Genomic DNA, 10,689 nt, shown 5'->3' with positions numbered 1-10,689 from the left:
TTAGTGAGCTCCATAAGAAAACAGTGCAGCGTATTAATGTTGCTGAAGTTTGCATACATCTGTGTCATCCCTATTCAAGATTCAAATCTGAAGTAGGAATCAAATTGTTCTACATTACTTAGGGTGGTGAAAAACTAATTTATCATTTCTTAGACTTTTTGTTTGTAGAGTTTTACATAATTTTCAAAAAGCCAAAAGATGATTAGTTCAACGTTTTCTTTTATCTGTTACATACAATAATAATAGAGTTGGCTTTGCTAGCTTCCATTTCAGCGCAGAATCAATGCCTTTTTTTTTTGTTTTTTTGTGAAGAATCATGAATAGATCAAATCATCTGTAGCTCAAAATAAAAAAACTTTTAATAATAATTTTTTTTAACTTAAAATAGAGTTGTTGGTATACAGTTTGTGGTCATTGTTTCATCTTTTTAGCATGCAAACGCAACATATAAATTAGCACTTATTTCTTAGTTTCTGATGTGGCACCCATAAACATTTCTTTAAAAATTGAAAAACGTGGAATTGTAAAATTTTAAAAGAAATATTTTAGCATTAAATTCAGTTATTTGTGAAACCTTTATTGTCTTTCTGAAAACAATTAAAATGGAAAATTTACATTTTTGGCCACAGGACCAACACAGATGTGGCGCTGCTTGAAATCCTGGACTAAATTTAAACTAAACATTTCTTATTCAATAAATAGTAAATACTGTTAAAGTCTCATCTTATGTACCTGATATTATTTATGGAGGCATCACATGACCCAAATATATATTTAAATCTCTAATATGGGGTTCTGTTTTAGTTTCTTAGTAAATGCTAGAACACCTGAGCAGCCAGATATTTGGAAAAGAGGCATTTTGAGGAGGAAAAAGGGAAGGAATTAAGCTTTCTGAATGAGTCAAATTAGTATCATGTGATGAAAATAAGTTAAAACTGTTCTGAAAATTACAGCTATATTACATTTGGAATGAGAACACAAGCAGAGTTTAGAAAAACATACTGACTTGGTGAGAGAAAAACAATAAATCATCAGCTCTGAGTGAAAAAAATGAGAACCAAAGTCCCTGAAACAGACAATGGGAGTAGTTTAAAAAGCATGTGTGAAATTCTCACATTGATTTTTCTCCACTAGTTTAAATCAAAATTGTAAGAGACACCTGAGCTCAGTCTAGAAGGCACCAGCGGAGAGTGATTTCTATAGAAAGCATGTTATAAACAGCACAGAGGGGGAGCACAAATCTTGTCATTGACACAACAGTCAGAGCGAGCTTGTGGCTGCATATGTGTGTGAGTGCCTGCCAGCTTCCAGTCTAGCGCTATTGTCTAACAAGGTCTAATTAGCACTATGGCAAAATGAATTAGCATAATTATGCAAACAGGGCTGCGCTAAAGGCCTGGCACAAGGGAAGGCTACAGGGGGCACCTATTACAACACACATATACACACGTTTAAACGTGCATATAAACACACACAGATCTGCTAGAAACACACCAGAGCATGTAGAAAATAGTTATATATTGCTTTAAAATAAAACTACACAAAACAAAAATAAAGAAAAGGAATGGAGTTAATATGCTGTTACTGTTTCCACTTCTTTATAAATAAAGCCACCTGACAGAAACCGTCCTTATATCGCCACAAACAGAAATGATCAGCTTCCCACCACGCTGCCTCTCAACACTGAGGCAGTCAGGGCTTATAGCATTTACCAGCAGGAGAGATAGGTGAAGTCAGTGGGAGATAATAGAGATGACTGAGAGGGTGAAAGGCTGGTAGCCATTCTCACGATGACAACTGTAGTGAAGAAGGCTCTATTAGGTTTCATTAGGATGCTGGGCTCCTGATTACACAAACGCAGCTAAGCTTTCATCGCTTCAAGCAGATGTTTGTCATCTTAGTACCTGCCAATGCCAAACCCTAAACTTCACTGAAAAGTAATCAATATTTCATCCACATTTTCTCAAAGAGAAAAAGGAAAATTATTTCAAAGTGCACGTATTTATCAACGGGGTCTATGGATTATATAACAGGTTTACCATGACAACATTTCAATAGCAATATAGTTTTTAATTATTTTAAACATGTAAATTTATCCATAGTCATTAAAACACAATGTGTTACACTGTTTTCTTCAGACATAATAATGAAAGTAAAGAAATTTAACCCCAAAAGGAAACTAAGAGTTAAATATAACTGCATAACTTTTTTTCTTCATTAGACGTGATTATATAAGACTAAAGTTTTTTATCATAGGTCAGTTAGGAATTGGAAAGAATTTATTCTTTTCTAAATCCCATAACAATGAGAAAGATAATTTATTATCACTTTATTCAGGTGATCTTACAGATTTTCATTATTAAAAATAAAAAATGCAATGGGGTTATTAACATAAATGAACAAAAACACCTGATCTAAATAGAAACAGAAATATTCCTACTAAAGCAAGAGCAATACAAAACTTTTTTATTACATTTATTACATTTATTTTAATATACAGATTTAAAATAAAGTATTAAACACGCTTCACATAAAGAATATCACATGTTAGACTTAGACTCAACTTTATTTATCCCTTGGGATTACTCCTGCAGGGAAATTCTTATTCCAGTAGCTTATATAGAGTACAAAGAGTTAAAGCAAGATGCAATTAAAGATAAAAAAAAAGACAGACAATATAAAAAGAGTGTGTATAGTACCAAAAAAGCATAAAAAAGAAATACGTTGTAATATCCTTGAATATGTTTCCCTTAGATATAAAAATATCTGCACGTTCTAGTTACAAGTCTAAATAACTTGATATAAAGAGAATTTTTCATCTGATGGAAAGACTAAAATGACGACTAACTTGTTGCATAAAACCATAATGTCCAATAACTGTGATAAAGTGCAAACATTCATCCAGGACACAAAACTTGCATATTGTTAAAACCATAATGGGAGAAAATGTTACTTTAAAGTGAAACACAAACCTGACAAATAGCCTTACAGCCTGTAAAGCCCTCTTTAAATAATAAAAAAAAAAAACAGCAATGTCAACAAGCTCTAAAGCCTCTCACTCGCCCAGCAACACATCCTGCCTCGCATTCTTAGTCACTCCACCCTCAAGGGGTACCCTCAAATCCTGACCCTTAGCAGGGAACAAGCATCCCAAACGACGCCCGTACAAAGCCTCCAGCGATTACAAGCCCCCTCCGTCAGCTAAAGAACCGGGAAGGTCAGGGGTTCAGAGTTCAAACAGTTGAAGTCCTGTCTGGGGGAGGTTGTAATCGTTTATGAGGAAGACATAATGAGCTACAAATGTAACTCCAGTCCAATAACCTATATGTGGGGGGGGGTCTATGGCGGACAGAAGCACAGGTGATGTTTCCCTTTGACCTGCATGTGGCACACATCTAATTTCCCACAACAAATATGAGACACAATTAAAACCAATACTAACTCTGGGGTTTCATTCATTTAATAAAAGTGTGTTACCCAATTTTTCGCTGCAGACGGATTCATTCATTATATGATGATAGCAAAACTGAACACTTGTATTATGTCGGATACTTAAATAGTGCTCTTGTTTTGAATAGTTCTGGAGGATGATGTCGACCCCCAAGATCAATTCCCCCATTTCCTAAAACCCTAATAGAGCTGCCTCGCCCGCTACTCTGCTCTGGTATTGAAACCATTGACTCTGGCTTATCTTTACTTTAAGAAACAACATATTGTTCACGTACGTGCACACTTGAATAAGAAAGACAATAGTGGCGAAAGAGGGGTGGTGGGGTCGTGCTGAGAGGGGGTAGCACTTTTAAGCTGAATCCACACATTTTGGATGCGGTGGGTTAATCCGGACAGGCTTTTTAGCCTGCTATTCAGGAGGACAAGGACCCCAAGGATTTGGGCTTGTCCACACCTCAGGGGTAGGGGGATTATCAAAACAGCAGGAAAGGTGGAGAGAGTATAAGGGTGGGCGATGTGGATATGTGTTTATTAGCATGGAAGCAGTAGATTATTGCAGGTGCTGCACCTCCTTGTATATCTGTGTCAGGACAAATGCAAGTCAATGTGTGTGCTTTTGAATTTAGGAGGGTTTCCCCACAACCCCCACCCCTGAAAAAAATATATACCCCAGAGCTCCGACTGGGTCACCTCTGGGGCCTTTCAGAGCCTCCTCTCAACCAACCCTAATTGATCTCACGCATTACTAGTCCCAAACATGAGATGGAGAACAGGAGGGAGATGGTTGCCCCATTGTTTGACGAGCGAGGTCCCACTACTAAAGGCTTTACACTCCTTACACACACACACACACACATGTTCCACCTATGGCATGCCCACCCACCTTCTCCCCCTATTCTCCTCTCCCTTCCTCTATGCTCTCATCTCCGGCTGTGCTAATCCATTGGCCAAGTCAGGAACTCTGTTACCCATCTGGCCAAGCATGACTCCAGCTGAGAGGGATGGAGGGAATAATGAGGGAAGCTATGGGGAGGGATTGTAAATTGAGAAACAGGAATGTGTGTGTGTGTCAGGAGGGGTGCAGTCATCAAGATGTTTTGTCTGAAACTGAGAAAGTCGTTTTAGCAACTATTACTCTGCATATATTGGAAGTAGAGAGCAACATAAAGCAGCATGGATGGAGTAAAGGGCACTAAGGTGGCGCACAAAGTAAAAACAATAAGCTTCAGTTTTTTTACCTTTCCGTATAAATTCTAACCTTTCAAAAGAAAGGCTAACTTTAAACCAGACACTATAAAAAAATGAGTGAGTGAATCATGACCTTAGAGCTTAACAAAACTTGCTAGCGCATTTCTAAACTGTGTATTGATTACAGAGCTGCACATTACATTTTAATCACCAAGAACTGTTAGCAGGTCAGAAAAATATTGAGTCTGTTGCAGGGACTTTAACAGTTGATGTACATGCTGTAAAGTGAGATGCTAAAAAAAAAAAAAATGAAAAAAAAACAAAAAAAATAAAAAAAAACAAAAAAAAATAACTTCCAATCTGCAAAGTATATTCAAAGAAAAGAAAAAATTTATGACAATAAGACAAAAACAATGGCAAAGGAATATATATGATCAAACGTTTCGCCATGAATGTTTTGCTCTTTAATCTAGTGCACTCCGGGAATCGTTTTTACGGTACTTCCAGGACCCAAAGCATCACAGATCCTCCACTGTACTTCACATGGATTACTTTATCCTCATATTCATAAATAGTTTCTTGCTTACTCCACTCTGACTGTTGTCAAAGTGCTTAATTGATTTAAATCGCCTATGCGCAAAGCTCAGTTAAAGTCCAAGAAGAGTTGAGTAAATGTCCAAACTCTATAATTTTGTTAACATATAGGTTGAATGGATCTTTTTTTATGCCTCTCATTCAAACAATAAATCAGAGTCTAGATAATTCAAATATTATGCAAATGAATTAAAAATAAAGGGTCACTATTAGCGCATGTTAGTGTTTAAACAAACTTTTTGTATTCCTCAGATACAAAAAGATTCGGGCAGATGGTAGATATTGCTTCTAAAAGACTCCAAACTAATCCCACAGATATAAATGTTAAGGTTTTTATATTCTGAATGGTTTCCCCCTTTAATTATGATCTTTGTTTGATGAGTAAGACATGGCAGAATATTTGGTGTGTTTCAACAGGGAAATCCCTGGAAATAACTGAGGGTGCACTTACTTTTTACCAAGACCATAGATAATTCTGTCAGATTAAGCAGCAGTCAAGTTTGTTAAAAACAACAAAAGTGAAAGGAATGAAGCGTAAATAAGATCCACCAGGGATGTGTTTGCACATTTCTGCTCTGCACAAATGAAACCCACAGAACAAACATGCCGACTTAATAGGTTTGAAATAAAATATTTACTTACAGACATTGCCGGTGTTGTCAAAACTATTGAGCACTTCATTAACTTTGAGGGGTCCCAGGTTATCCCTAAGAACATATAGAGAAAGGTAACACAAGGTTTAGAGCACCACTTAATTGTGAAATAAAGTTCACTGTAAATAAATATTGCAGTTCAAAGTTTTTGAGAAACTATCTTTATGATAAAAAAAAAAGATTACTGTAAGCTAAGTAAATGCAAACTTTTAACCTGGCTATATGTTCAAAAAATAATGCCTTCATATTAAATAAAAAAATAATATATTTGATTCTTTTCTCCTTTTTTTTTTTTTTTTTTAAACGTTTTCAATTTTATCACCCGAACTTGAACCTCATATATTGTCAATCCTGTAGATTCAAGAAATAACTTAAATGGAACTGATATGAACCTAAATATTGTTATTGATCATTTAACCCTATAAAGCCTGAACCAAAAAATACATATTAGAAATGTGTTTTCTAATAGAATATTACATTTTGATAATTTCAATCAAAAAAATAATGTGTATAGTTTGTGATATATTATGCTTTTCAATTTTCTGTTAGTGACATGCATCTGCATAAGTGAGAGTTTTCCAGAAAACAAATATAACACTAATGATGTCAAGACCTCAGGAACACATTTGGAGTTACGGAATAAAGTCTTTATATTAACAAACTTGAAAAGTCCTGGACATAAAAAAAAATAAATAAAATTCTAGGTAATTTCTTATCTAGTGTCTTTATAAATTCTTAATTGATCTGACCCCTCCTCTACTGTCTATACATACCCTTCAGAGTCAGTTTGATCAATAAGTTTGTTATCTACCAGATTTAGCATTTCACTGCATTGTTTCTGCTTTTCATCTAAAGGCAACTAATCAATCAAACACTTCTTGATGATGTGAAGAGCTCTAGCTCGTATATATTTAATGGAAGGGTGTGAAAACTTTCAAGCAGAACTGTGGGTTCATAATGTCTCTTTTTAAAAACAGTCTAATTATAGCCATAACCATAAGAAGTTTTCTAAAACAGTAAGAATATCTAACCATGAGTTTAAAACCTTTAGCTCAAAAATAGCTTGGTTCAGCAGCATAGCATGATAAATGGAAATATAGTGTTTTAAAAAGTCTTTATTTAAATCAAACTCAAATGTTGTAGTATAACTTTAAACACATAATTTATTTTATAAACACTAATATGGCACAGAAGTTTTTAAAACTCTACAAAGAACAACTGGAGAGGATTACAGACACACTAAAATTGCCCTTTGAGGTTAAACCTTTTTGAGCAGTTGTTTCCATCAAAGCAACACATCAGATATCAGCTTTAGGGGGAAATTAATATTTGATTGAGACCCCATTAGCTTCTATTACTTATATCACTTAAGTCTGACAAGAAAACAAAAAACAAAGAAATCTGTAAAGGTGAGACTACTTTTTAGCAGCAGTGTACACCTTTATAAGAAAATCGTGTTTAACTAGACAAATAGAAATATATCACTGAAACCTGCTCAGATTGTAATCCGTTTCCACATTTTAAGTTATCCAGTTTAGTTATCATCAGCTGTAACATCTCTAGATACTCCACAGCACATCAGCTGAACTTGATATCCAGTAACATAAATCTACTTTGCCTCTAGTTCAGACCAATTTATTCCAATTAAGCCATATAATAAGATTCTAATACAATTACATACAGTGAAGTTGAATACCAAATGAACTACAATGCAGCCCAAATCAGTGTTTAAAATCATGTAATCACTGTTCAAGTGAATTTACTTTGACTGATCTCTCTATTCGATAAGTTTTTTTGAGTTTTAAATTTACAGGTGTTTTCTGTCCTACTCAGCATTTATAATCCAAAATTAATCACTTAAGGGATCTGACATTAGTTTTCTGACATTTTGTAACACAGCAAACACTTCTAAGTCACTACTAAAACTCATAGATTGAACTCACCTTAATAAAGTCATATAAATTGTTGCAGGTTGTAACCCGGCAACAGATTCAAATTCTAGATACAGCAAAGTAAAAATCCTTTTCCTGCAGAGGCAGGTAGAGTTCCCAAAAATTGTACTCAAGTACAAGAAGCACTACTTTAACATTTTTACTTAATGTCAACCAAGAAGTCAATCAAAAAATCCCTCAAGTAGAAGTAAAAACAAAACTATTGGGTAAAAAGGCTACATCAGTACTCAGTAATTGTTGTATACTAACATCAGATTTAATGTTTAGAAATGATGCTGGCAGACAGACTTTATGCGCAAGTTCAGGTATATTAAAGACTTAAATACCTAAAGAATACAAAAAAATGTCATGAATATAAAATAATAAATTGGTGTAGAATAAATACTTTTAATAAAACTTGGAAAATCAATCTGTACAATGAGAAATACATTTATAATAGGATAAGGTAACAAACTAATGTTTACTGTATGTTTACCTGATTTTGGAACAGTTCAAATTACTCATAGAGGACAGAGTATTCAGAGATTTTACTTAAGTAGAAGTAGTGATAATTTACAAGAATATTACTCAAATAAAAGTAAAACATACAGCACAGTTAACCTGCTCCTAAAAGTCTTTTTTTTTTCAAATTGTTACTAAGTAAATGTAACTGAGTAGATGTAACCCATTACTACTCACTGCTGTTTTCCTGATTATAAAAACAACATATCAGGAAAGTATCGGTAACTGCTTTGAGTAGTGTTTTTCATTTTTTCTTATTTGAAAGAAGAGTAAAATTTTACTGTTTTTTTTTTTTTTTTTATAATATAGAATGTCTACCTGAGGAAGGCACTGTACTCAGGATAGTAGACACTTCTGTACTCCACCCACTGGTCGTCTGAGGTAACACAGTGTTCTTGTGCTGAGAGTTTTTTCCTTCTGAAAAGGTCAAAGGTGGCAAACCTGCGAACAGACACCTGCTTGACTTCTGGACTGTCTGTCTGCTTCTGACACAAAACCTGAAAGAAAAATAAAGTTTCTCAATTTTTAACATTTTCGTTTGAATTTCATTAAACCTTTAAATGCTGCTGTTTCATCATATTTAAAGGATCTAAAAGGCCAAACATCTACAAAAACAGTCAGATTAAACAAACAGTTGCATATGATTGAGATTTCTTTGTTTCTGCCGCAAAACTGTGGAAAAACCAGATCTATGTAAGAAGTGATCATTATCTTAAAACCTTTCAGGGGCTTTTAAAGCCCACCCCTACTCTCTGGCTTTTGAAATTAATAGAACTTGACATCTGAAGAATTTTTCTATTACTATGAATCATTCAGTTCATGTATTTAGAATCGTTTCCAACACCTACTGTCAATTATTTAAAAATTCTTCCTCTGCATCACTTCTGTGCAACCTGTTTGTGCCAAATCCTTTAAACCAAGAGTGATAAAGTGCAAAGTAGGAAGCCTCCTGCTGCCCCGAACCAGCTAAGGTGTGGGCTTTGCTGGTTGCCCACACCTCTAACAGCCCCACGTGAATATTTATGCATGTCTGAAATTAAATAATCGCAATTCAGCCACAAAAAAATGACAACAAATCAAACAACATCAACATCTGATCCCTCGTTTGTATATACAATGATAGGTTGATCCTTTCCATTGCATAACACATCCAGATAAGCAGTGTGCTGCTCAAAGTAGAATAATGAAGAGAATAAAAACGAGAAAGACGAAGCAGAGCTTGAAAAGTCGAGCTGGAAAGTGAGGAAAGAAAGAAAAAATTAGGCTGAATAGTCCCAGATCTCACCGTTTAGCTACGCACACTGTGGCAGCTTAACAGAATCTGTCCCTGTGAGGTCCGACTTGGACATTAAGGCTGAGTTGGAGAAGAGGCTTAAAAATGGCTTAAAGTCCACCACTGGTATAAGGCAGGTTAATAGTTTAGCCTATATTTTAGGATTCAGCTGACAGTCCTCATAACCACTATCTTTTTTGTTTGTTTGTTACTTTTGATTTAAATTCAAAAACATATGAATAAGAAAAAAATGAAATTGTAGGATTTAAGCATTTCAATCAATATGCTTTTTTATTATAATGTACTTTTGGACACCTCTCAAAATTAATCAATTAAATCATTTAGTCTTGCATGTTAAAAGATTAGGCCAAATACGCTTAATCTAATTTAAGTAAAGCTTAAGAATTTGCATCTAAGGTATAATTTTGTTAGTGAAGTAAAGCAATTTTAAAAAGTCTGTAAAGAAATATCCTTAATAGTGAGAACCAGCAAAGTAAAAACAAGGGATCATTCGAATTAATCAGCTGCTATTATATTATTATAATGTATTTAATATATATATATATATTATCTATCAACAGGTGATAGTTTTTTTTTTCCATAAATGTGTCAAAACTTGTACTTTTGAAAGAAGCAGTGAAAATAAGCATTGTGTGTGAGGTTTCAAATGTTTTTCTCTTTTTAAATCAGTCCCAGCCTGTTCCTGTACCTGTCTCAGCAGAGACCATCTGGCTCGGCCTGCAGTAGCACCACAGCTTCCTTCTCTGGAGTTAAGGGCTGCATCTCCATCGCTGTTGTCCTTACAAGGCAAAACCGGCTGGCTCTTTTCTGCAGCGTCTGTGGAGCTTATCTCCATCTTAACCACTGAATACCCACACGGATATATTTGTAAGCAAGCTCCAGGTGATATCGCTGTTACAGTAAAAAACAATACTTCTCTCACAATGTATTTATTAAAGCATGGCTTATTTTGAAATTACAAAAATCTATAAAAGCTCACAGACATGTTTCGACTCATACCTCCTGGAGCACGCTGCTTCCGTACACATTTGCCATTTCAGGCATAATAATCAACAAT

General features: G+C 34.8%; 1 protein-coding gene across 2 annotated transcripts in view; it reads right to left on the bottom strand.

Annotated features, from left to right (window-relative positions):
- The window catches only part of camkmt (calmodulin-lysine N-methyltransferase), a 155,874-nt gene extending 145,224 nt beyond the window's left edge, over nt 1–10,650 (bottom strand). For both annotated transcript variants that reach the window (XM_015378213.1, XM_015378215.1), the window contains exons 1-3: nt 10,321–10,650; nt 8,657–8,835; nt 5,875–5,939 (exon numbers count right to left, since the gene is read on the bottom strand). In XM_015378213.1, the coding sequence (XP_015233699.1) occupies nt 5,875–5,939; nt 8,657–8,835; nt 10,321–10,467 (391 nt within the window). In that variant the 5' untranslated portion in view covers nt 10,468–10,650. The remainder of the gene's footprint in view (nt 1–5,874; nt 5,940–8,656; nt 8,836–10,320) is intronic.
- Nucleotides 10,651–10,689: the final 39 nt, after the last annotated feature.

The sequence above is a fragment of the Cyprinodon variegatus genome, unplaced genomic scaffold (assembly GCF_000732505.1).
Source record: "Cyprinodon variegatus isolate N-32 unplaced genomic scaffold, C_variegatus-1.0 Scaffold166, whole genome shotgun sequence".
In the NCBI taxonomy this organism is placed as follows: Eukaryota; Metazoa; Chordata; class Actinopteri; order Cyprinodontiformes; family Cyprinodontidae; genus Cyprinodon; species Cyprinodon variegatus.
This window is presented reverse-complemented; position numbering and strand designations above follow the sequence as displayed.